At 36.3% G+C, this 27,848-nt stretch overlaps 1 protein-coding gene across 1 annotated transcript; it reads left to right on the forward strand.

Moving 5' to 3' along the window:
- Positions 1-1,377: 1,377 nt before the first annotated feature.
- Positions 1,378-27,650, forward strand: LOC122823500 (myosin phosphatase Rho-interacting protein-like). The gene is made up of 4 exons (XM_044103166.1): positions 1,378-2,315; positions 7,524-7,601; positions 10,409-10,474; positions 27,564-27,650. The coding sequence occupies exons 1-4, from the start codon at positions 2,196-2,198 to the stop codon at positions 27,648-27,650; spliced, it is 351 nt and encodes a 116-aa protein (XP_043959101.1). The 5' UTR covers positions 1,378-2,195.
- Positions 27,651-27,848: the final 198 nt, after the last annotated feature.

The raw sequence follows: 27,848 nt of genomic DNA on the forward strand, positions 1-27,848 counted from the left end.
ATTCGAAAACCGTTTGAAGCATATGAGAGGGCTATTTGTCGTCTCACATAGTCCCGCCATTCATATCTCTACCTCACTCACAGTATTAACAGCGATGAGATAAAAAAAGTGTGTGCCATGGTCTGAAATTTATCAGAAATACATGGAAGTGAATCAGTGAGATCTGTCAGATACCCTGGCGCATGACTTTGCTCTGAAGCACCTGGAGAGAAAACTGTAAGCGCTAGATAATTTTTGAAAACATTTGACCGGAGCAGGCATGCGTATCAATGTGATGACCAAGTTTGATACCAATCATGCAATATTTGTGAGCGTGAGGGCAAGTTAAAAAACGATTTGGGGTCAAAATGTCGCTCTGACTCTCACTCTGGCAGAGCGACCTTCACACTCTGATTTTTCAAAAAATCAAAAACTTTGGGTCGCTTAGATAGAAGTTGTGGACAAACCATAATTCATATCGATGTGCTGTCTTTACTTTAAAAGAGATCACGGACGTATCTACAAAATGAAGTTTGAATCGCGTTTCTACATGAAGTTATGACGACACAAAAAATCCTCAAAAATAGGGTATTTTCAGGATTTACTGGTTGCCTCGACCCATTGACGACGAGAGTTGCACCTGGTGAGCTTGTTAGTGATTTTGAGGTCGTTTTTTGCTTTTTACGTCGCCATGGAAACTCCAAATCCCACCAAAAGTAATAGCACACCTCCCGGGATCGAGCCGCACGTTTTGATACCACTTTTGTAGGTGGGTTCGCAGCGGTACGAGCCGCACTCACGGTGACGGAATAAAAATAAATAAATAAAGAGACATTCTATTGGGTGTAGAACAATAGGTGCCTCCATGCAATGCTATGGGCAGGCCCCAATAAATCATTTCCAGCAGATACAGTTATTTGAAATGTACGACCAACAGATGGCGCCTGCAGCCTAAAATAAAAAGCACGCAGTTACTGTATTTCCTTATGAAAAGGTTTGCTTTCAATCAAAAAAGTCCTCTTGATGTATGTAAAATAATAAAAACAAATAAATGCAATTTAAATGATATTGAATACATGACAACTCTTTGAACATTTAAAACGTTTTCTGTTCCTTACATTTTATCAACAAATGAAACAAACTGGTTTAAAAAATTAAAAGGGCAGATAACAGAGGTTTAGATAAGTATAAAAATGATACAAGCAATAAAAATTATCATTAATGCTTAATTTAAAATCAATAATGATAATGACTATCATTATTATTTAATTAATTTATGAGGTAAGTTCAGGTAATTGACCAAAGTTAAACAATTCAAAAATCGCGTTAAAATACTTTTGATCACATCAGTTTTCCATCGTTGGCTCTTTAAATCCCACCTATGACGAAAACAAGATGAGCATGCAGTCGGATGCTTTTCATTGGACAGTTGAAGCGTGACCGGCATGTGATTGGTTGGGTTAAGTGCCACTCTGCGCTCCGCTCCTCGTAGCCCCGCCCCCCTCCTCGTTTGGCCAGAACTAGGATTTTCACGAAAACATCGACCGCAGATTGCGCAGCAGAGCAGAGCAGCCACACCGCGGGAATGGATCCAGCTGCGTGACAGCTCCGTGGATGGCGTGTTTGAAGTTGTTTTAGCGATGTTTGGCTATGAAGACAAACGTTAGAGACATTGAGAAGATTGTTTCACGACGATGTCACTCATTTAACGTCCAAAAAGGGCCGAAGAAGTGGACTCCCTCTGTTCCCCCCACTCCTTCGCTTCGGTGCAGCCGTTACGGCCGATGGAGGCTGACGGGACCTTTGCAGAGAGCTGGAGGCCCGGAGCGTCACCTGTGAAGCTTCGTCACTTCGCTGCGAGACGCGTGTGAGAGACTAAAAACCCCGCACTGACTGCGTGTTTCCTCCAACGGCTGATTGTACAACTTTTCCAGGAGGGGGAGAAAAAGTTAGCAGCTCGACGTTAGCTGCACGAGCCCGACCCCCGCGCGCACGATGACTGATTTGACTTAACGGAGCGGTTACTAACCGCACACGTCACGCAGGACAGGTGAACCCACGCGCGGTTACCTCCTGTTGATGGACTTCACGCATTCTTCTTCGGCTGAGTCAGTTTTTACCCGAATTTCCCTGCCTACCTTGGAGGACTGGATCCTCAAACAGGGACTGGTTGTTTTATTTTTTCCTCTTAAAAACTTTCTTCTTTACCGACCATCATGTCACTGAAAGAAAACGTCTGTCGGAAATTTCAAGCCAACATTTTCAACAAAAGTAAATGTCAAAACTGCTTCAAACCCAGAGAGTCACATCTGCTGAACGATGAGGACTTAAATCAGGTATTATTTATATGTCAATTAATCTAATATTAATGATGTTTTATGATTGTTTATTATAGACTACTAAGTGTAAAGGTGAAGCTAATTGGAGATAATTAGTTTATAGCCAAAGGGAATGTGTTTAATGACCTTCATTCATATACGGTTGAATCAGAATACAACACAAAGCCGGCCTGAGGCATAAGCAAACAAGGGAAACCTAGTTTCCCTTGTTTAGAAGTAGTCTAAACAAGATTCCTTGTTTAGTCTACTTCTTTTTTCTATAAATTTTCTCTTGAGTGTAGTATTACTCAGCAGATGATTGGTGATAAATCTCCCCACCCCCAATTAATCAAATTGATAGCTGGAACACTAGTCAGCAATTAACACATAAATGTGAATGATTAAGCTGGTAAAATGTATTATTTATGTTGCTGTGGTGAATGCAGAGGACCCTGGTATTCACGAATACTTGAGATCGCCTCAAAAAAAAAAAGTTAACTGCCTATTTTAGTAATTCAGGCACCAGATATATCTTAATATGCATTGTTACGGACAGAGGAAACAAAGAAGCTAGCATCTACAATCTCCCTTATATCTGCTTTTGGTGTTGCAGCTAAATAGCACTAAGGAAAATAAATGGCTGCTTTGCAAATGCCATCCAATAGTGTGTTAACTGGAATTACGCCCAAGTATTCCAGCAGCATTTTCTTGGTAATATTTTAGATATAATCTATGAAAAATCTGTGAATTTTTACAGAACAAACTGTAGATACTGAGTCGGTGGGTTTCACTAAACAATAGTTGTTCAAAGTGGGAAAAAAAAATCTTTGAATGCAGGTCATAATAGATGATTGTATTATATTGGTGCATATTTATTTGACAGATTCCAGTTTGTTTATGTTGCTGATAGTAATTTTCTGTGTACACATTGCTGATTATGGAGTACCACAAGGTTCCCTGCTTAGACTACTTTTTTCTATAAACTTTCACTTGATTAAAGTATTACTCAGCGAATGATTGGTGATAAATTGATCCCCAAATTGATCAAATTCTTCCCAAATACCTATGCGTGATGTATAATAATCCTTTCCTCTTACTGTTTATTATCTACACCCAAATAAACTATGAGGTTGGGATTCCACAGAGATAAACTCTGGTTCATTTTATTGTGTAACTGAAGCAGAAAGTTGACTAAAAGCAAAGCTCAGAACGCATCAGAGCATGTTGAACATCTGATCTGTTTAGTCATCAGTTTAGACAAGATGTTTATAAAGTTGATACGTTGGTGACTAACTAAGACTCATCACCAGTTTCCAGGTGTTTGGCTCGGCCAACCTGGATGGAAAAAAGAAAAAAAACCTCTGTGAAATAGAAAGTTTTTTGTTCAACTCAATAACCAGAATATATGTAGTTTCTTTTTATGAATAAAATATTTAAAAGCTGACTATCGGCTCCAAACAGGGCGAGTGATAGTTGTAATTCAGTGTTTTGGCTTTTATACTAACTGGGAAATATTTTGCATTATAAAGTAGTTTTTCATTGTTATTCCTGCCACAATAAGCAATAAGTCAATTAATTGCAAGACAGATTAAAACAAGACCAATAATTTTTATTTGCATGATTTATTGTTTTTCTATTTTTTTTCTCTTTCTACCAAAAACTAGATGATAAAAGTTTTCAGTCTGGTGCTTTGGTCTTAACTGGCCATTTTTTAACAACAGTTTAGTTTACAGAGAGTTCATAATTAATTTTATTTATTGTTTTTTGTTTGTTTATTTTGGATATTTAAAATATCTTCCACTTCTAGTGTCAAATGTTATTTAAAATCAAAAGTTTATTAATCTTTGAGAATATTTTCTTGCATTATTATGCCATTATTACTGTTATATTACTTGAAAATGGCCTCAAAACAACAATATTATTGTTTATCGCAATTTCTGGGACAATTTATCATCTAGCCAAATTTATCTTGACAGACCTTCTCATTGTTTTTTGTTTTTATTAAATGTGAATGAAACATTGATTATTGTTTCACAAACATCCAACAAACACCATAAATTCCTGTTAATTTAATTAATTCTGTTTATTTTCTTACTGATACTGTTTCATAGTTAGCAACTAGTTTTGAAAAATAAGTTTTCTGCCCATATTTTTAGAATAATCTCCTATTTTAGTTTTATTTCTGATCTTGAGCAGAACAGATTAAAGTTGCTCTGTTTAACTGCTGAAGGGGAACAAATGACCTACATTGATCTCAGTTTGTCTCTGTTCTGTCAGGTCGTATGAGGAGAAATGTTTTCTTGCACTCATTTCAGATTTCTGCCATTTGGTTGACTTTATTATTGAAACATGAGGTTTTTTCTATCATTGCGGGTCAAAAGTTAATCAGTTGTGTTTGTAATCAAAGTGAAAGGATTTTGTTGCAGATTATACTTGGGTTTTTTTTTTTTTGTTTTTACAATCTAAACTGTAATCACAACCTCAAATTGGAAGATGCCATGTTATAAACCTCAACTGGATTCCATCAGGGAGGATAGTTAAGCTCTGTAGCATAAACTTAAATTGCTCTTCTGTGCACAAAGCAATGAGGAAGTTAGTTCATGATTTATTTTTGTATTTTGTATTTTTTGGCTCCACAAAAAGCGCTGACTACTACTGCTGTGATCCCAGTTTCACTACAAAACACAAAATCCTACCAAGTATTTTAGGTCTAGTTTCTAGTGCAAATGTCTTAGTACTCCTGAAATATGATAAACTAACTGACAAATAACTTTTCATCAGGATATAAGAGCTTGTTTTAAGTAAATAATTTCTTAATATTAATAAAAAGGTTCCAGTTTCACGTCCATATTATTTCAATTATAACATGGGAAAAAGGTTTTGTCATAATTGGAATAATCTGCCAGTGGAATTAGAATTTGGTTGCTAGGTTACGGACTGGTCTTGGCTGGGGTTGCTAGGTAACGGTGCCAGTGGAACTAGAACTATTTCACCAATATTAAGGAATTATTCACTTAAAACTAGCTCCTTTATCTTTCTGGAAGTTACTTGTATGTTAGTTTTGCCTTATTTTAAATGTATTGAAGTCTTTGCATTAAAACTAGACCAGAAATTCTTAGTAAGATTTTGTGTTTTTGCAGTGAATCTACAATTACAGAAACTATCCAAGGACCTGCAGCAAAAAATAAATAAATTGTACAAAGTATTTATGGTCTGTTTTGTAGTGCAATAGAAATGAGGCAAAACTAAGTAGTTTTTCAGCAAGATATCTGAACTTGTTTTAAGTTGTCAATTCCTTAATATTGATGAAACAGTTCTCGTTCCACTGTCAGATTATTTATCTTAACAATACATTTTACCCATCTGCTACGTAGAAAAATCTGCCAATGGAACCAGTAATTTTGATCAATATTAAAATTAGCTCATATTTCTTGGTAAAAAGTTACTTATCTGTTACTTTTGTCTCATTTTAAGTGTACCAAGATATTTGCACTAGAAACCAAAAATACTTGCTAAGACGTTTTGTTTTTGCAGTGTTTGCTTGTGTCGGTTCTCCCAAAGATTTCTGCTGCTTTTCTCTCCAGCTTGTGATCTGCATTTTTTTTTTTTTTTCGCCTCTCGTTTCCTCCAGCCGCCCACCCGCCTGCCGGGCCGCCCACCGACATGATCACAGGGAGAAATCACGCGTTTGGCTCTTTTCACTTGTTTTTTTCTTTGTGAGGCAGCATGGTGCTCTGGAGGGAAGCCAGCTGAACTCCAGGCACTTAGTGACTAATGCTAGAAAATGAAACGTGTGGTAAAATGTTCTGGAACAGGGTCAGAGTGCCTCCAAAGCTTTCCCATGCTTTCACTCTGTTCACCATTTCTAATATTTAGGTCTTCCACGATTACAAACAAACAATAATATGCTTGTTTTCAGGCAATTTACAAATAATATGTCGATAATGCAATAAAAAAGCAAAAATGTACATTTTGTAAAGAACACTTAACGCTGTACATTTTAAATATCTAGAATAAAACCCAATAAACAAAAACAAGTAAAAGACTCACACAATTAAAACCATAAATAAAATGTGTTATGAAGTCTCTGTAAATAAAAATGTTCTTAAAAAAATATTAAGAATCAGAAAGGAAAGTATGGAGCTCATTTGAATTTATTGCACATGTTACTCACTGCAATTGCAGTGCAATTTTATGAGGAAAAGAAAGCAAATTAAAATGAGGAATGTTGAGAATCTTGTGAAGTTAAACTTTGGTACAAGTTTTACAAATAAGCAATTATTTAAACTTTTAACTCATCAACATCAAATTAGTACTACTGGCACGACTTTGAAAGGATTGTACAAATAACTGACTCTATTTTGAAGAAAATGACACAAACTGGGCTGGCCATGTCAGAACTTTGTAAAAATCTCTTGAAAACAATTTCTTTTTCTTTTTTTTTTTAATAAAATTTTTTTTTCTGGTAAAATCACATTTTTATTCTGCTGATATTGTGAATTTACTTTAGTAAGAAAACAAATTCTTGGAGCTTGACCTTGATACTCCATCATACAACTCAAAGAAGGGATGACTGAAATTAAAACCTCTTTTTGAAAATACTATCGGTTTGTAATTTTATTTTTAGAAAAGAAAGCGAAAAAAGAACATTTAAATTCTGGTATGAAAAATTAGATTTTATTTTTAAACTACATCACTCAGCCCTGATAGTAACTTAATAACACAATAAATTAAAATGAGCCCAAACGTTAAAGAGCTGCTCCATTAATATAATTTTGAAAAATTAAACAATTAAATAATTAAACATTTGACACTCAGTGCCAAGCAGCCAGTTTGAACTACCTGCCCTTTTTATCTGTTTTCTCTCTGTAACATGAATAATTAATATATTTTTTTTAATGCAGTTTTGTTTATAGAGATTTCATAATCCGTTTTAATTATTGTTGATGTGTTTTTTATTTTGAATATTTAACAAGTTTTCCAGTTAGTGTTAAATATCCTTTAGCAATTTTTGATTGCTAAAGGATATTTTTGATCAAGTGTGTATACTTGCATCAATATGCCATCCTTATCATATTAGTTAAAAATAGTTTCAAAATAACAATATTATCAATAATTACCGTCCAGTAAAATTTGTTGATGTTCCAGGCCTAAAAACTGCCAGTTTATTTCTCAGAATCTCTTTTGTTTTTGATTTTTTGTGGTTTTGCTTCCATATCCCACCAGGCCAAACCCATATATGGAGGATGGTTGCTGCTGGCACCAGAGGGAACAAACTTCGACAACCCCTTACACCGATCAAGAGTAAGTTTTTCTGGTTCACTTCATACCCGTGTTAGCTGAGTTTCAACAAATCACAGCGAAATGAGGAAAATGAAAAACTGTGGCACCTTTTCTGTTCTTTGTTGCAGCTACAGTCGGTGGTTCAGTTCACTGGAGGGTGACAGGTTCCCATTAACGAACTGCAAAAACACAAAATCTTACCACTTAGCTTTGGTCTAGTTTTTATTGTAAATATCTCAGTTTACTTTAAATAAGACAGTACAAGCTTAACTTTCAGCAAGATGTAGGAGTCAGTTTCAAATCAGTAATTCTTTAATATTGATGAAAGATTTTTAGTTCCACTGGCAGATTAGTTCAGTTAAACATGGAAAAAAATGTCTTATTAGTGAAATAAAAAATAAGTGGAGCTAGTACTTTTTATCAATATTATTATTATTATTATTTAACTTAAAATAAGTTAGTTTTGTCTTATTTTATTTGTACTAAAGTATTTGCATTAGAAAAAAGACCAAAAATACTTGGTAAGATTTTGTGTTTTTGCAGTGAATCTGCAGAATCTACCACATGAACAGCAGCTACACTGCAAAAAACACAAAATCCTACCAAATATTTTTGGTCTAGTTTCTAATGTTAATATCTTAGTTCACTTGAAATAAGACAAATAACTTACAAGTAACTTTTGTTTTAAGTCAATAATAATCTTAAACATGCAAAAAATGTCTGATAAAGGAAATAATCTTCCAGTGGAACTAGTACTTGTTTATGAATATTAAGGGATTATTGACTCAATATCTTGCTGAAAAGTTACTTGTAGGTTAGTTTTGTCTTATTACAAGTGTACTAATATATTTGCATTAGAAACTCGACAAAAAACAATCTATAATATTTTGTGTTTTTACAGTGTTCCTGTGGGAGTTTGGCACACTATCACAGAAATCCTTGTTGTGAGGCAATAATGAATGGAATATTTACATAATTTTGGGATTCCCACCTCCCTATCATCATGTTAATGGGAGCTTAACTTTATCAGCTCTCAGATTATGCTGCGGGTTCATCCCAAAACGAGCCGAGGGAGGGGAGGGCAGGCTGTGGGGGAGGACCGAGTTCCCACAGCCACGCTGATGGTTTCCATGTGTGTTTTGGGAAAAGCACCCCTTGATCTCCTGTCATCAGTCTGCTGCTGCCACTTTGACATCATCCCTGATACGTTCTGCCTCTCCTTGCAGTCCTGTTCTTACTGCTGGGCTGTAATTGGCTGCTTCTACGTAGCGCTGATGTAAGCATTCGGCTAATAACAGAGTAAAATGGCTGACGCTTTCAGTGACTAATATTTAGGAGCGTTTCAGCATAGCAGCTTGTTAGTCTGTGGTCGTATCGTGATCCTGAGCTTGAATATTTTAGATGACTCTGATCTTGAAATGATAACATTTGATGTTTAGCATCGTAGCTAGTAGCGCTGCTGCCTTGCAGAAAGAAGGTCATGAGTTCAAATCCTGCTTCCTGCTTCCAAAGACACAACTGTTACGTTATTTGGTCAATCTAAATTGCTGTTATATATGAGTGTGTGTTTCTGTGTTAGTTATGGAGGACCAAAACTGACAAAATTAAAAATGAAAGTGGAAATATATAAATGGCTCAACAATTGGCCTGCCGCCAACAATTGGCCTGCCGCCATAAGCAATAAATTAATCTCATGAAAAACCAAAACGAGCGCAATAATTTCCATCTGATTTAACGTTTCTCTCCTTCTTTTACTCTCTTTCTCAAGTCTAGTCAAAGTTTATTGATATAGCACATTTGTAACAACCTCAGCTGACCACAATGTTTCACAACAATCGCAACATCTCAGGTAGATAAATAATAAAACAAAAAATAAAATTAAGTTTGGTAAAAATGACAATTATAAAGTTAGCAGAAAATACCAAAAATAAAAACATGAATAAAAGCAAGACGTACTTCATTTCAGCTGCAGCGATTCCCCAAAAACTCAAATCAGTGAAGTACTAATATCCCCACCTGGTGTTTTGGTTTCAACCAGCCCTTATTTTGAAGGACAATTTTGTTTCCAGAGACTTCATAATTAATTTAATTTGTTGTTTCTATTTGTTTTTGTTATTAGTGTTAAAGGTTAGTTGGAATTGAAAGTTTATTGATGTATGAGAATGTGTTAAAATCCACAAAATAAATTATAAATGAGGACTTTATCTTGTTTTATTTTATTTTATGTATAAGTGGATAATGGATAATATCACTCAGTGACGGGGTCTGCACCGAAGAGTGTTGTCCTAGTTCTTAGTGTTTTTTACCAGCAGATTTCTCTCTTCTTTTCTGATTTCTGCTAAACTCAACACAAATACCATTAAATAATTGTTTTTGTAGGTTTCATTTACAAGAAAAAACCTGATTTGTCATCACTTTTTCGCCAATCGGAGCCGGCCGGTCGAGTAAAAACTGATTGGTGCGTCACTGAACCTGGTCGGCCCACAGACATTACTGGAGATGTTCTTTGTTTGATTGGAGGGAAATAAATGTTAAACTGGATGATCTGGAGCAGATGATGCTTGTTGATGAAATGTTGTTCAGCTTGATTGGAAGCCTTGTTTCGCTCCGGGTTTAGAAAACGTGCCAGCAAACTCTTCAATGACAAGGATTATTGATTGATCATTATATATAAGCCAAGGATCAAAAGATCAAATGGAAAACAGTCCCAGGCTTAAAAACATCTTAAACTTGTTAAATTCAATTTAAAAAATACTTTATTAACCCCAGAGGGAAGTTAAATCACGTTACACAACTTTCTTCAAACAGTTGTATTTGTTTCCTGACAGAAATGGCAGAGAAGATTCTTCATCCTTTACGAGCATGGGTTACTTCGCTACGCTTTGGACGAAATGGTGAGTTAAAACTTCTTTTTCAGTCTGGTTTTACTGGCTGGAGCTAATATTTAAAACATGACTGGCCTCGGCTGTCGGCAGGAGGAATGCTTTGGCGTCCCAACAACAAGCGAAGCAAACAAAGAACAATATCTTCCTGGCTTTAACAGGAAGCTAACTAGCAGAGCGTCAGGAGGAATGAAGTGACACCACATGGTGTTCATACTAGAAGCAGTCATGTGCTGGCCAGATTGTTTGTTCTGTGGTTAACACACTCTGCACACACATTGTGCAAGAACCCTGCAGTGACTACCTATTTGGAGAGAAAACGTTCCTCTCTGTGTATAAAAAAGCTCCTTATCTTTGAACGTTTTGTGCTATTTTGAAGCCTGTAAAATAAGTGTCGGTTGTGGGTTTCATGTGTAACGTTTCCATTACAATGGGAACTGTTAGTTCTGTGCTTTGCAGAGTATTGATTGACCTAAACTGGTGCTCAGCTTGTCTTTCCTCAGCATGGAATGGACTTTAAAATCAGGTTAAAGCAGCTGCATAAAACGGTTTCCCACTGAAATAAGAGCTCAGTTTCTATTTTTATTACTCGCTTGTTTTTTGTTTTATCCTTAAATTAATGAAGTAGCCTGTAAATTATCCTATTAATACTGCGGTTTCATCATCTTGGAGGCATTAAGTTGTTTTTGTGAGATGAAGGTTGATGATGACAGGAAAAAAGGAGGCGTCAGTCTTCATCCTTTCATCCGCTTTCTGAATAGAGCATGAAACAGAGAGGAGGAAATATCAAGTGGCACTAAAAATAGAGCTTCGGTTCTTACATGAGGTGCTTTAGAATAATTGGTTTATGTTAAAGAAACGCCTGCATGAAACAGTGAATCAATTATCGTTAAGATTTGAACTAACAATTATTTGAGTTAATTATTCTGAAGATTAATCAGTTAATCGGACGCACATTTTTTATTTAACCACCTAAGCTTTTTTATACAACGTTTAAAATACATTAAAAGATGTAAATAAAATTTCACATAAGATAAAAATTTTATTGCCTGAAATGCAACAGTGAAACATTCCTTCAGTGAGTAATTGATCATTTGTGTGATACTTTGATACTTTAACAACATGTGAAAAGCTTATTTCTTCCTGCTGAAGCAAACGGTGGTTAGGGAATTTATTTTATTTTTTTTTACAGATTTTGAGCCAAAATAAACAATTAATTAAATCTTAAATTAGTTTAGGGCTGAACGATTAATTGGATTAATCATGGCTAATTGATTATTCAAATAATCAACTAATTTAGTGTGTTTAGTGTGTCTTTGTTTAGTCTTCAGTTGATAATCAATTGATTACTAAATTAATTGATTAATCACAATTAATCTGATTAATCGTGTCAGCCCTAAGCTAATTTAGGAATCATGAATTGGAATATAAAGACTCTAAAAAAGGTAATTTGCTGACAGAACAACATATTGAAATCAGTAATTGACCCAAATCTGTAGAAGTGTGTATATATTTTACATTTAAGATAAAAAAGAAAAACCTTAAGCATGCTACATACATGAATAACCTCTGAAATCTGTCGCTCTTCAGTCGCAGGCGTCTCCATAGCAACCATCTCACATTTATAGACCCTTACAGCCTCTACGACTGATTGGACTTTGCTTTATAGTTAGCATGCGCCATATTGTTTTCAACATTATTAAATAATGAACTAGTTTAAGAAGATTACGAAGAAATAAAACTAAATAATAATGTTCAGGAGGAGATAAACTGGGAACTTCCTGTCATTACAGGAGCTTTCTGACTCTGAACAGCTGAAGAGATGAAACAGAAGCACAACGTTTAAATGTTTAAATGATGAGCAGCTCAGTTAGCTTAGCGGGAGGTTAACTTCTCGCACATGAGAAGTTAGTTAGTTCAAATTCTGCAAAATAAAATCTCCTATGAAGCACCTTTTAGTGTCCATCTGTAATTGGATTCCCAGATGATGTTAGAAGCTTTTTTTTAGCTGCAGATGTGTTCACTAAAGGAAATTAATGCTGTTGCATTTTAGGCAATAAAAGGTTTACTTTCACATCTAAAAAGGAAATTGAATTGATTGTTTGCATTTTCTTATGTTTAAAATAGAAAAATATGCAGAATGTGGCTTTTTTAAAAAATCCAATTAATCGTTAGAATAATAGATGAATAAAATAATCGCTATTCAAACCTTTTGACTGTTTTCTGCCAATATTCCCAGATTGACATGTATTATGTAACAGGATGTGGGAGAACCTTGGAGGGGGATTCACTGGAATAAACTAATGTGTTGATTATTTGGGGTGAGCCTTGCTTCATGCTAAAACCAGCTAGCTGCTTAACGGGAAAACCAAAAATGGAGAATTGATATATAAATGTTATGTAGTCACTTTGCATCCCTCGCCAGTTTAAGCCTGAGTTTCTCTCTAAAGCAGCCCGAGACAACCATGTCGGGTCCATGTTGCCAAGGCAGCAGGCTTTGTCTCTTTGTTCGGCAGCAGTTGACCATGGTATGTGTAACGCGGGGCGGATTGTGAAGAGCTCCAGCAGTCTCTGTCCTGACTGTAGCAATGCAAGACAAAACACTGAGAGAAAAACACAAATGTGTGGGCTCCGGTTTCCTGTGGACTCCATTTATTTGGTGAGGAGTTCTCTCCACCGTCATTGTTGAGGCAAACATCAGACGTGGCATCAAAACAAACGTGCAACCCAGGATTATACAGTCACAGTTTAGTCTAAATTGTGTATATGGTTCAGAGGAGGCCATGTCAGCAACAGGTGTCAGAAATGATTAAATATGTTTGTTATACAGGCAAATATCTTATTAACCGTCATGCAGAGAACAGGTTGAGGAGAAGAACTGTTCAAATTCTAGACACTATTCTAGAGACGTTAACATGTTTCTGGAAAATGAACAAAGTTAGATTCTTGATAAAGCTGCACAGTTAACTTCAAAAACACTAAATATTACAAAACACAAAAATATGCCAATGGAACTAGAACTTTTTCATCAATATTAAGGAAAGATTGACTCTAATCAAGCTCGCATTTCTTTCTGAAAAGTTACTTGTAAGTTAGTTTTGTCTTATTTTAAGTGGACTAAGATATTTGCACTAGAAAGTGGGTGAAAAATACTTGGCAACATTTTGTGTTTTGCAGTGTATCGGATTTCAGTCATCATCAATGTGTCAGTATCTGCAATTAGGCCAGTTACAATACGCAGTGGGTCAATTAATCCAGGCAATGCATCAGCACCAACATCGGTATCGAGGGATATTATTCAATCTTTAACATATCGATATCGGCCAAATAAATAAAACTTAGCCGATATTAACAGTCGATATTTATTTCCATCTTGTTGCCGTCTGCTTTTATTTTTTATTTTTTGCCAAAACAGCAAAATTAAAATTGGATTAACATCCAATATTTTCATATTGGGGCATCCCAAGATAAATCACATGTTCTTGTGAGCCAAATTTGCAGCCGGGTGGCCACAACACAATCAGCCCAGGGCCCACAAATACGCTCTGGACACCCCTGTTCTAACTCTACATTTCCTTTTATTTGCAGCAAAAAGTTGTTTGGGACTTTTTCTGCAAACAGACTTCATTTTGTTTACTTAATCTGCTCAAAACAAAGAAGTAGTAGTAGTTTACCTTCCAGATAAAACCAGGCTACCTATTGAGTTGCGCTACACAAAAGGCTTATTGAGGCTCTCCTCCGTCGCCTTTGCCTTTGGATCAGAGCTGCAGACCTTTCTGATTCACAGAGGACGTGATGTTCTCATGACATTTCAGCTGCGGCCGTCTCATTCTCATTTAATCTAAGGTCAATTAATTTCCTGTGTTTACTGGAATTTAAATATCAGACCTCTTCCCCCACAGCACTGTCCAAGAACAGACAAACTTCCTTCGGGTTCCCACATTCTTTTCACTTGAGACACTCGATCCTGCTGGCTTCCCGCTGAATCTCCCTGACAGGAGCATATACAGCCTCAGCCTGTTTGCCCTGTGACGTCTGAGACCTTTTGACATGCTGGAACATGTGTAAATATTCCCTCTTTGCCCGAAAATTATACTCAAGTAAGAGTTAAACTACTTCAACATGTTTTTACTCAAGTAAAAGTAAAATGTAGCCATCCAAGAAATTACTGAAGAGTGAAAAAGTATTTGGTAAAAAGTCTACTCAAATACTGAGCAGTCATCCAATTTTTAGCTATTTTTATTAATTATTATTTTCATCCACATAAAATGATTTTGCACATTAGCTATATTAAAATAAATTCTTCTAGCTTTCCAATTGTTCTGGACTCAATTGAACAAATTTATTCCCAGTTATAAGAACGGGATTTGGGTCACTTTCTTTCAAAATGTTTGCTGTATTTATGCAAGTTTAATAAATTAAATAAAAGCAATTAAATAAAAGCTGATTTGAGTGCTGCGGTAAAGAGTCTGTGGATAGACCTGGGTTTGATTATTATCGATACTTTGTCTTTCTTAACATTCTACATTGAAACAAATGTGTTTCATTTTTGAACTGCATTTGGTGGCCACATAACAACAGTCCAAGGGCCACACGTGGCCCCCGGGCCACACGTTGGACACCCCGGGTTTAGAGCTGCTCCTCCAAGCTTCCCACCTGCTGACCCAGTGTGTTCACATTCCAGTTCAGACACCAGTTTGCCATTAGAGGAGGATCTGCGCAGTAAAACTCCCTTGGAAAAAAGTCAGCCCGGTTCTGTTGTTGGAGCTTCGACCCGTTTCGACCCGTTTCTGATGCCGTCTTATCTGTGCTTTTCAGTTTTGGTGTCAGTGGCCGCGCTGTCCCGGATGTGGCAGAGATATGGTTCCTTATCTCCTGCTCACTGTTTGGATGAGTTTGTTATGCTAGTCGGATACTGCGGCTCTGTGGCTCAGATTGGACCGGGTTCTTACCGGAGTCAGAACCCGGTCCAATAGTTTAAACCAATAGTTTAAAGTTTTATGTTTTTATGCTCATATGAATGTCAAAACCAGAATTTACTTCTACAATCTGCTTACACTCTGAGATAAAATGTGGACAGATACATGCATAAACTTCTCTTCACTTCCTGTTTCCTGTTGTTTGGAAGTTTGTTTTTAAAAGTTACGCTGCAGCTTTTTCCAAAAGAATGTTTTGTATGTATTTGTTAAACTGTCACCATGTACAGATATATAGTCTCTGAAAGTCGATCTCTTCCACCTCCTCTGTGTGCTACTGCTGCTGTTTGAAGAAACACACCAAAAACAACCAATCAGAGCCAGGAGGAGAGTCGTAGCGCTGTCAATCATCCTCAGGAATGAGCTGCTAAATGAGCTAATTGCAGAGAAACAACTTACAGTTACAGGAAATCTGTTTATCCACTGTCATAGGTGTCTATGCTAACTAGCCATAGCATTCACAACAGGCTCTGCTGCATGATTGACAGCATTAAGACCCGCCTCCGAGCTCTGATTGGTTGTTTCTAGTTAGCGCCGGGAAAAGGCAGAGGAGCATTATTTTCTTTGTCTTTTTTTTTTTTACAGATTAATTGTCTCTTAACATAAACACAACATGGTGACAGTTTCAACAAATATTTAAAAACTACGTATTTTTCATAAATGTTACATGTTTATAAAACGCTCCTGCTGGATGCTAGGTGTTAAAACCCTTCAAAATAGTGAAGTAAAAATGAAACTAAAATCAAGCAAATAAAGTTTTCTTATATTTTTCTATTCATTTTGTAAGAAAAATGGATGTTGCATATTTACTGTATTGTTCTTAGTTATATGAACAAAATTTGTCATTTTCTTTTGTCATACTAGCTAACAGTTAGCCAAGTTAACAGGGTGTCTGCACATTCTTAAAAATTCTTAAATCCGTGTTTCTGAAATTAAAGCCTTAAAATGTCTTAAAGTTGTTTAAAAATGTAATCAAAAGTCTTCATTTTTGTTGTGGTAAGACTATATTTAAAATTGTATATTCTAAGTAGTTAACTTTTCTATCAGACGCTCAGACATCATTCCAATCCGTGACATTAGCTTGTTGAAGCTACTGCTAACTTGCTGCTAATATGCTAATGGATAGCTAGCTTTTATTGCCAGTTTGCTGGACGACGTCCATTTTTACCACTGACTGATTTCTGTTGCTGCAAAGCTTGGCACTGATTCTATTTCCTTTTGTACATTTCTGAGGCGACACAGTCTTAGATTTCATTACAATGGTCTTAAAAAGCCTTAAAATTAAGATACTTAAAGCTCAGTGCAGCAAAGTCAGTTTTTCAGTAAAAGTCTGAATAAACAGTTCTACTTGCTATCAAATCTTGGTTGTAAAAAGAGGAATACTTTTTGTAATATGCAATATTTTCCATTATGTCAATAAATTCACCCTTATTAAAATATAAAGTTTAATAAGCAAATTTTATGTCATTTGATAACTGCAGTTGGGGGCCAAAAAAGAGCCACAAACGGGTCTTAAAATTTTTCTTTTGTTCAGTTCAAATGATGAAGAATAAACAATTAATTGCTGTTCAGAAAAACAAAAGGAAGTGTTGTTCTCTCCGCTTGGATAGATGAGCAGAAAACGTCTCAGGAGAGGCTTCCTAAGTAAACAACGGAAAATTTAGCCTGACTCACCAAAACGTCAACGGCACAAGTCCTGCTCCCCAAACTATCTAATAATAATAAACAATAAGAACATAAACTGATCATGACTAAAGCCTTTCAGTCTGGAAACTCTTCCTATGGTCTCGTGCAGTGAAACACAGAGCTGCTGCGTCTCTACATGAAGGAAAATAATCCTGAATGTTTCTGATGCTCTTCTGTTTCCGATCCTTTTATCTCTGCTTTCCATTCCCGGATCTGTCCGGCGGATAAATAATTTGTGTTGGACGGAGCGGCCATTGCAGTTGTGTAATTTATTTTCTCTAAACCCTCCCTGGTCCATAAAGCCAAACGGGGCCTGACGGATCGGACCGGACCGGACCGGACCGCTCGTTCTAAACGCTCACACAAGGTTTCATTTAAAGCACCAGGCTGCAGGCAAAAGGCAGTAAAACGGCAGGGAACCGAGAAACTTTACGGCGTCACAGAGAAGATCTTTATTTGTAAAAGTTTTAAACATTTTCGAAGCATCAAACTGCTGCAGGGATCTGAAACCTTTAGAAGTGAAAGAAACATTTTGTTAATAAATAAAACTTATTTAGAAAAAAGACTGCTTATAATTTTTATTCATTTTTACAAAATTTGTTTAAAGAACCATCATTTTAAATCAGTTTTTAGGTTTTAAAATAAAACTTTCCATTTTTGCATGCAAATGGACAGATACGTTCTTTCTATGGGATGTTATTTGTTGAAAAATGCTTTATTTTATTTCCTCTGAAGTTTATTTATACATCCTTAATATCTCTATATTATCACATCTTTTTATCAGTCAAGATTTTTTGTTTTACATAAAATTTTGTCTTATAAAGTTGATTCCTGACAAAGTTTTTAACCTAATAAGTAAGAAAATGTCACCTATTCTTTAAAAGTGGAAATTTACTGCAATTATCCAATCAAAAAACTGAGAAATTGCATTTATTATATTTGTATTTAAAAGTTGCTGTAGCCTGAAGCTGCTGGAAGACAAACTGACCATTTTCTTCTTCTACTGCTCCCCAATTTGCTGTAATTTCAACTGTTTGTGTTCTCTGTGTTTTTCCTCTCAGCAGAGACGAAGGTAGTTGGTCTTTGTAAACAGGTTCATCATGTCTGTCATGATTCTTGCAAACGGATTCAAAGTCCTGCTGAGTTCAGTGGTTGCAGCCTTTCTGCAGAAAGACTTTAAGCTGCAACACCTCTGAGGTCGAGGTGGAGACGTCCCGTCTCACTGCACCAGTTTTTATTCTAGGCGGGGTGATAATCCAGACGGATATGTCCAGGATTATCCAGATGAAATTCACTATTTGTGGAGCTGGTTTCTGCCTGGAGGATTAAATACAAAGCCAGAGGGAGACGGACAGGAAGCGTCAACATGAGCTGGAAGTCTGGACAATTTAGAATTACGGCTGGAACAATTAATCGACTTTATTGCAATTAAAAGATTGTTGAAATAATTATCAACTAATTTAATAATCGACACTTAGAGCAACAATTAACCCCAAACTGTTAAAGAAATGCAAACATTTTGCATTCAATTATTAGAAAAAACTTTTACTGTCCAGTTATGAGTCAATAAATTAGAATTAAAATAAATGTTATCTACAGATGAATTCTTTATATTTCAGACATTTTTTTGTTCTCAAGTAAAAGTGAATAGATTTTTGGTTTTTGCTTAGTTGCATGTTTTAATGTATTTCTAATATTATATAAATAAGTCCTGAGTAGCTAAATGAAAAATCTGCAGAATGTAATTTTTATTATCCTGTTAATCTGCAGAACAATCCTTTATTTGATTAATCATTAGTGTAGAATAAGGTCCATTTTTACAGATTTATCTCCTGTTAATTTGGTCAAAGGGAATATTTTAAAGGCCATTTTTAAAATCATCATGTAAATCTTCAACATGTTAGACAGAAATAAAAGTATTGAGACTATTTGAACCTGGATTTTTGAAGGGAAAGGTCTGTTTGTTTAACGTTTGAATTTCAAAATCAACAATCTTTCTTCAGTTGAGTCACTCCTCTTCCATACAGTGAAACCACCCATTGCTAATATTTGTTCTGCACATTTAAACCAGTTTTCCGTACCTGCAGGGTCGGAAGAGGAGGAGATGTTCTTCGTCTTAAACTTCTGAATAATTCAGGTGTGCTTGGCGTTTGTAGCTAAAACCTCCTGAATATCAGAGCCGTGGTTCTGCTGGAGCCCAAATCCCAGCAGATAACCAAACTTTAAACACGAGTCGAGAAGGCGTCCAGTCAAACAGGCTTTAATCCTCTTACTGGATCTCTGACCAAACCACTGCCAGAGTTCACAAAAAGGACGTTGTTGTTGTTTTAATAGTACATCGAAATCCTGCTACGTTGTTTACGTTGTTTATGTTGTTTACGTTGTTTATGTTGTTTACGTTGCAGCAGGTCAAACTTTCTGTCATGGGACCCAGAAACGTTGAGCTGAAAGAACAAACTCCTTAATATTTCTGTTTTCTATCATAACTTCATTTTTACCTTTAGCAGTCACTTTTCTCTGGGCAGTTGAACAATAAATTATTGTAAACTTAAAACATAAAAAATGTTTAGCAGGTTTGTCAGATAAAAAAATAACAACAAACCGTATCCTAATTTTCTGAGGTTGATCATATTTTTCTCTTTTTTCATTTTGGCAACGAGAACAGCATATGGCTCACTCTTGTGTTGTTTTGGCTTGCTCAAGTCTACATTTTAGTAAAAAGATTGTTTGTACAAATATATTAAACCAAATAAAAAGCCCCTTACATTTTCCCTTTTAAGATCTTAAATAGTTTTTTTGACAGGCTGCACCCTGACATTGTTTTTAAATCTGTATCCACTGCATGAACTTTTCCAATTCTTGCATAAATGAAGAGCAAAGTTGTTCCAAAAGCTTAAGTCTTGCTGCTTTTAATTTATTCACTCATTTATTTTGTTTAGGGGTGTCAGTTTTGTAAGAAAACATTTCAACCCTAACCCACTCTGAATAGACTCCAAGAATAGAAATAACCTTCAGTTAAAAAATGTTGCCATTAAGCGAACAACAAAGTATTGACTGGTGCAGGCAGCTCTTTCTTCCTTTGAGGATTAACTTCAACAAACTCTGACAATTTCCCTTTGTGCAAATATTTTCTGATGGCTTTAAGCTTGTGAAGAAATCCTCTGTGCTGCTTTGCTGTAATCTGTTTGAACTTTAGTTATTCCAGTAGAAAGAAAGAAGGTTTTAAACTTTATGAATTTCAAATTTTCATGCTAAACTACCACTGCACATTTCTGTGAACTCACCATCTCCACTGTGAAGCAGGGAGGAGGCGGCGTCATACTGTGGGGGATGTTTTTGTTCAGCCTGTATGGAGCTAAATATGGGGAAAATTTGTGGATGTTTTTTTTCTTTATGTTAAGAGGCTTTCCTGCCATTTCCTATGTTGCCGTTTATGTTGAAGTCTTGAAAAACACACTGAATGGCTCCAAAGAGAACATGAAGTTGATTCTATTACTAATGTTTTAGCTAGCAGTTCCCTCCAATGTTATGTAACTTTCATTCCCTGTATATCTTAAAGTTTCTTTTTAAATTACTCCTTTGGAACAAATAGAAGAAAATAAACTCAAAGCTGTAAAAAGCTAGAAGGAAAACTAACTCAGCCTGTTTAAAGGGACAAAATCATCTCAAATCTGGATGTTCTTGTAGCTTCCCATCATGTTATAATGTTTTTCCCTGGATTGTTGCTTTGATTCTTTCATTCATGTTTGAGAAATCCTTTAATCTCCATGGCAACCATTCTAGCCCCACCTTCCAGCCCCAGCCACTCCCCCACTTTGCTCCTTCAGACTAGCCAGCAGCGATTAGCAAACAGCTGCTGAGCAAAGGGTTAACAGAGGAGCCATGTTGGGACGACTTCCTGTAGGCGGAGCTACAGAGAGAGCAGCAGATTTAAAGAGACAGAGGCCCAATTTCAAGGCCTTAAATTATAAAGTCAGATTTAATTTAAGTCATATTTAATATACACAGCATTTTATGACAACTGAAGTTAACTGTCCCTTTAAGTTTTTGTCCCCAAGATGAATAAAACTGATCATCCACTGAAAGGTTTTGCGTTGCAGTGAGTGGATGAACATAACAGAGGATTCATTCATGCAGGAGGAGCGGAAGTAAAAAAAGAAAAAAGCAGAAGGATTTCACACGATCTGGACTCATTAGTGAACAGAATTTGATCAGGATGTTTGCATTTGGCAGAAAGGAAGCGAGCGAATGAACAAATGAGGGAGTTGAAGGTGAAACAGTAACTCCTGTCTAAACGGCAGATAGCAGCACCTGTTTCCACCCTGTCACCACTTCAGACGGAGACCAACAGATTTCTCACACCCCGTCTGCCTCGCCAGGACAATTACTAATATTACATCATCGCTGTCGCTGAATTAGAGCGCCGTTCCTCTAATGGTTTGTCTCTGACGGTCGGTTTAAACTGGATGCCTTCATCATCCAGCTCTCCCTCCTCCTCCTCTGCGTTCGCTGGCTGCAGCGTTAAACCACCCACATTCCCTCGCCGCTCTCCAGGAGAAAACCACCCACAGTTCTCTCTGAAGTAGCTGCTACATCCATGTAACGTGGGGCATTTTGACGCTGGTTTACTTACTTAAATATCCGTTTAGGCGTTTAGTTAGCGATGTTGAGTCCTGACTGGAAGCCAATCTGAAAACGCCTGGAGGAAATTTAGTGATGTCAGCTCACAGACCTCTCAGCCGGTTTTATGCAGAGTAGCCAAAAATCTCACTCAAGCAAGAGTAGCACTACTAAACATGTTTTTACTCAAATAAAAATAAATCAAAAAGGTATTTGGTAAAACGTCTACTCAAGTACTGAGTAACTGATCAAATTGTAAATCATTTAAAAATTACATCATCAGACCAAAATGTAAAGTTAAGTGGAGATTTTTGTACTTTAAGGACCAAAATAACAAAATCAGACAAGAGAAATCAGTTTCTTTCAATAACAAACTTATGAAACTTGAGCAAAAACTGCAGGTGTGAGTTTGGTGAGTTTTTGGTTAAAACTTGTTTGTTTTTCATTCAGTGGGTAGAAGACACAGAAATTTTACTTAAGAGTAAAAATACTTCACAATAAAATTACTCAAGTAAAAATAGAAAGCACAGTGAAGTAAAAATATTTCTAAAAGTAATTTTTTTCCAAAAAGCTGCTCCAGTAAATGTGAAGCTCGTCATTTTGACACCAATTTATTGCTTTAAATGTTGACGTTGAGTCCTGAGGGGAGTTAATTTTACCGTTATTAGTTTGGCTGCACCGATTGCAGTTTTCTGGTCATCTTTAAAAGCAGATCATTTCTGCATGTTAACAATAATCACCTCACTGTTGCCAACTCAGCAACTTTCTTGCTACGTTTTTTAAAATTTCAGGTCCAGTAGGTTGACTTAAAACAGAAACATTCAGATTGTCTTTATTTATTCCAGCAAAAGAGGAAACCAAGTTGGAGGTTAACAGCAGTCCAGCTGCTTCTGCATCTATACATAAAATAAAATAAAAACCTTAAACTACAGAGCAGCAGCTCCTATGAGCAGTTTTAAAATTAAACATAGCATTAATAATGCTTCAGACATACAAAACATCCCTAAATCACTCCTTAAACATTGCATAGGATTGAATTGGTCTAAAATATGTGTAAACATATTACTTGCAAACAAAAGGCAGAGCTGATCCGCAGTTACCAACGGCAACAGGAAAAAAAGGGCGGAGCTCTTTGTGACTGGTTGCTATAGTAACCACCAGCTGTCATGAGCAGTGTAATATAACTTAATACACCAATATACACTCCTTTACTGAACCAAAATAAATTCAGACAGACATCACATTTCTAATATTGTTAAAATAAAAACCCTGTTACACATGCAGTACCTTGCCGGCCACTAGGAGGCGCCCTGTTTGTGAGACACTTCCTTAAAGCCTTGTCATGTTGAAGACGATGGTTCCTCTTCATCTGTTGAGTTCACTGTGAACTTGGGGGGGAAAAACTCTCCATCTGGTACCTAAGCTCGCTGTTTGTTGGCAAAAAACAAAGTGTTTGCCTCTGTTATCCGCAGTTGCCATGGAAAGATTTATTACATAATTACTGTTATTGGTAGTGAGCAGAGGATGGACCCTGAAGAGGCTGGATCCTAGACAGTGTTCATGAGTCAGAATAAAACCATGCCAATTAATCAGGTTTCCTTTTGGCTGCGGCGTTTTTTAACGATCAGTCGAACGGCTCTGGGTCTCTGTTCCTACAGGTTTAGAGGTGTGAAGTAATGGCTTTAAAATTTGTCACCATGCAGGTTTGCAGACAAAGTGGCTCCTGCTGCTTTAAAGCAAACAACAAAACAGGTGTTCTGTATTGTCTTTGTTGTTTTATGTTGTGAAACTTTCTCAAACCTATAAATGATTGCGGGAAGCGAAGAGAACTTGCAACCAACGCTGAGAGTAGACTATCTGCTGTCTGCCAGGGTAAGCAAATACCTCTGCCTCTGTGTCATGAGCGAAATGTTTTCCTAAGCTGTGGAAGAATGAAAGAAGCCAAGGGCACAAAGAGCTCAATAATTACTGTCTTCTAAACAGGCAGCTGTTTACTAATGAAAACTGTTGTGATTTATAGCATCTGGCCTGCAGTTTGATTGATTTATTAATGGAGAAATGTTTGATGAAACGAAGAAGTTGGCAGCTAACAGGATCTTAGTCATGATTTGATCTGTTGGACCAGAGGATTTAAAACGGGGAAAATCAAGATTGTTCACTTTCAATGATCTTGTTATGGAAGCCCATTTCTGCCAAAAAATAAAAGCCCGACAGAAAAGTTATAATTTCAGGTTTTAGAGTCGTATTCATGAGATTTAAAGTCATAAATATGAAATTTAAAGTCATAAATATGATTTTCAAGTTCATAATTATGAGATTCAAAGTCATAATTTCAACCTTCTAAGTTATAACTATTAGATTTGCCCTTAATTTTTTGAAACGTAATATTTGAAACGTAATCAATTGCAAATTTATTGACGGAATCTGATTTGATGTTGTGTTTTTGATGTTGATTCTATGTTGCATTGTATTTTGTGTTTGATTTGATGTAAAGCACTTTGAAATGCCTTGCTGCTGAAATGTGCTATACAAATAAAGTTTGATTGATTGATTAATTATGACTTTGAAGGTCATAATTATGATTAAGTCATAATTTTGAGACAGTTATAATTTCGACTTCCTAAGTTATAATTATGAGATTCAAAGTAATAAGAAGATACTGAAGCAGTTTCAAAATTGACTATTTCTCAGAATTATAACTTTGAAAGTCCAAATTCTAACTTCATACTTCATATTTATTACTTTAAATGTCAAAATTATAATTATCCTTGAAATTATTACTTTCCTTCTTGTTATTATGATATTAAAATTTGAAATTATATTTTTAAAATTCATAAATAAGACTTTCTTTTGAGATTTTGGCAGCAATGGGCTTCTGTAAGTAGTTGTTTTACTCTCTGAAATTACGATTCTAGAGTCTTTTTAAAGTCTCTCCCATTTTTTAAGCTTTATCCACAGAAATAATTCAGAGTATATGGAAAATTTTCATCAAAAATGTCGAGTTTAAGAGGCGACTAACTCCCAGCTGACTTTAGTTTTATCAGATCATTTCCTCCATTTTTTGACTAATTGGTCGTGGAAATTTTTATGAAATCAACAGATCCCAGATCTTTTAGCATGTAACGCATAATTGAGATTATATTGCAAAAATCATCAAATCTACAAAGTTTTTTTGTTTTATTCTGAGAAATTAAACTCTTTTTTTCCTTCTTTTTGACTGCATCTCAAGGACAAACCAACATGTAGATCTGTTTACACAGACAGATGGCTGTGCAGTCCAAAGTCACAGTCTACCCCCCGCTCTCCAACACAACACACACACACACACACACACACATGCACATGCACACGCACTCTGTCTCTCTCTGTTTTTCACCTAAAGACTCTCTCTGTGTCGTTGCCCAGTGGACGCTGGTTCATACCTGCTGTGATTCGGGTCGAGGCTCTACCCGGTTTATCCATTGTTGGATTTATTTGTTGTCATGTGAAGCTAGGTGTGTCCTTGACCTTTGACCTTCATGTCAAAAGCATCTAGAAGAGATTTTTCTGTCATGGTTAGTTTTTGCAGCATGTCCACACGTCCTTAAAAAGTCTACGGGTGTTCTCCCTCCTGATAGTCCCGTATGTTTGGTTCAGCTGGAGGCCAAAATTGCGACATTTGTTACATTTTCATCTGATGTGGTTCACTTCTCCACTAAACTGTGTCAAATGATCCAGACTAACTGAAAAAAGCACTGTTTCCTTCCTCACTAATGGAGCAGCGTCACATTTTAGGATTTCTCTTTTGCCTTTGGTTAAAGATCAAGAACGATTCTCTCGTTGGGCTCGTCTAACACGTTTGTTTTGGTTGTATCTACCCAGAATGCACTGCGCTGTAATCCACTTCCTGCTTTTGGAATGGTCTCCGGGGCGCATGGTGTTCAGACCAGAATTCATATTAATAAAACTGAGGTTTTTAGTCAGACCAGAGTTCACTTTTTTGATCAATTACCCGTTCCCACCCCCACAAGCGATCCGGAGTTTCTAGGCAAATGAACAGAAGTTGGATTAAAGTGGAATAATCTGGTGGAAATGATCTCTGATATTTATGTATCTAAAATTTATGCCTTAAAATGTTTTAAATTCATTAGAAAAAAATGTAAGTTATGACAGTCATAGGTGTTAAAATAGTCCCATCACTGCCAAATGTTTTCTATTTAGTTTGTTTTTCTCCTTCATGTCAGGCAAAGTTTGAGTCACGCAGACATCTTCATTCCCATCTGTGACCTGAGGTGGTTGTGGCTATCGCTAACTAGCTTCTAATGTGCTCTTTTATTGTCAGTTTGCTGGAGACGTTCAGCTCTGCCACTGGCTGGTTTCCGTTGCCAACCCAGACGATGCAACATTCATTTTTTCATGTTATGCAGTGAAAGTTTCTAACTGGGTCAATGGACCGCTGCTTTCCAGCTTTTGTTCAGAGGTTTCACTCGTCCTTAATGACATCCCAGCATGTAGGTCGTGTATCTGCTGCAGCTACCTTGATGTGATCAGATTTAATTGGCCTTAAAGTTCACTGAATGCACTTTAAACTATCACTACTGAGCTTTGAGAAGATTAGAGACTCTTCTACCTCACTTCAGATTAATTTTCTTATTGTCTGAAAAGTTGCTAAATTCAGGAGACAGTGGCTGATTTTAAACCTATGAGCAGGTGGACAAGATTGGTAAATATCCCTAAATTAAGAAAATTAGGGCAGATTTGTTGGTGCAGCCCTATAATTTAGAGAGCAATATTTATGATATATGTTTTTAATTTCCATTTGCATGATTTATTGTTTTTTCTTTCTACCAAAAACAGGATGATAAAAGTCTTCACTCTGGTGTTTTGGACTTAACTAAGCCATTCTGTATTTACAGAGACTTCATATTTCATTTTCTTTGTTGATTTGTTTACTTATTTTGGATATTTAAAATGTCCTCCAGTTCCAGTGTGAAATGTTCATTAGAATTTAAAGTTTATCTCTGAGAATGTGTTCTTGCACTATTATTTCTGTTATATTACTTGAAGATGATTTCAAAACAACAACCGCAATAATTCCTGGGACAACATTAAATTTGTTATCCTGATTTGTTATAAAACCCATTAACAAGCTGTTAAAATATAAATAAAGTCTTAAAATGAAATAACATTGAACATCTTTTCTATTCTCCAGGATTTTGCATTTGTTTTTGATTTTTTTGCAATAAAAATCAAAGTGTTTGTGGTACTAATTTAGAAATATTTGCGTGTAGATATGACAGTAATCTAAATTTTTACAGCTGCCAAAACAACCACCGTCAGGTGGGAGCGATGGCGGGAACCATTACTCCCACCTGTAGGAATGATGGTTACTCCTACAGGTGGGAGTAATTATCACTTTGTTCCAATGTTTTTCTCCATTTTTTTTTTTAAATCTGCAATAAACTCACAATTATGTATTTGTGTGAAAAGTGCAGGGATTTGTTGATTTTTCTCAAGATAATTCGCAATAATCTGTAGGATCTGATTGATGTAATTTGCCACTAAACACAACATAAAAACTGCTTTGATTTGATTGATAAAATAATATTTATGCACACTGTTGTCTGGAAGGGTCATTTTATGTGTCCCTTTAGAGTCTAGAGGGCCACATAAAGAGCCCCGGCGGGCCGGATTGGGCCCCCAGACCCTGAGTTTGACACATGTTGCAAGCTGTTGCAAGAAGCTAAAGTAGTTTATGTAGCATTTTCTCATGTGAAAGCCTCAGAGCCAGGCTGTTGCATCAGATTTCGCCTAACGTTGACCCCCATGTGACCCTGCAGCCCAGCACTCTGCCCCAGGGAACCATCAACATGAAGGTGAGGCACCGGCTGTTACCATGGCAACAGACCGTTAACACCTACCTGTGATGTCATTCACATTCAAAAATACTTCACCGATCCCAAAGGGAAATGAAAAGTTGTTGTAATTCATATTAATTCAGATTCTTCAGTGATGACTGTTGGCAGGAAAGATCTCCTATAGAAGTCTGTGATACATTTTTAGAAGAAATTACTCAAGAGCAAAAACTTATTTGGTAAAAAGTGGTCTCAAGTACTGAGTAACTG

Source organism: Gambusia affinis, linkage group LG20, assembly GCF_019740435.1.
Source record: "Gambusia affinis linkage group LG20, SWU_Gaff_1.0, whole genome shotgun sequence".
Taxonomy (NCBI): Eukaryota; Metazoa; Chordata; class Actinopteri; order Cyprinodontiformes; family Poeciliidae; genus Gambusia; species Gambusia affinis.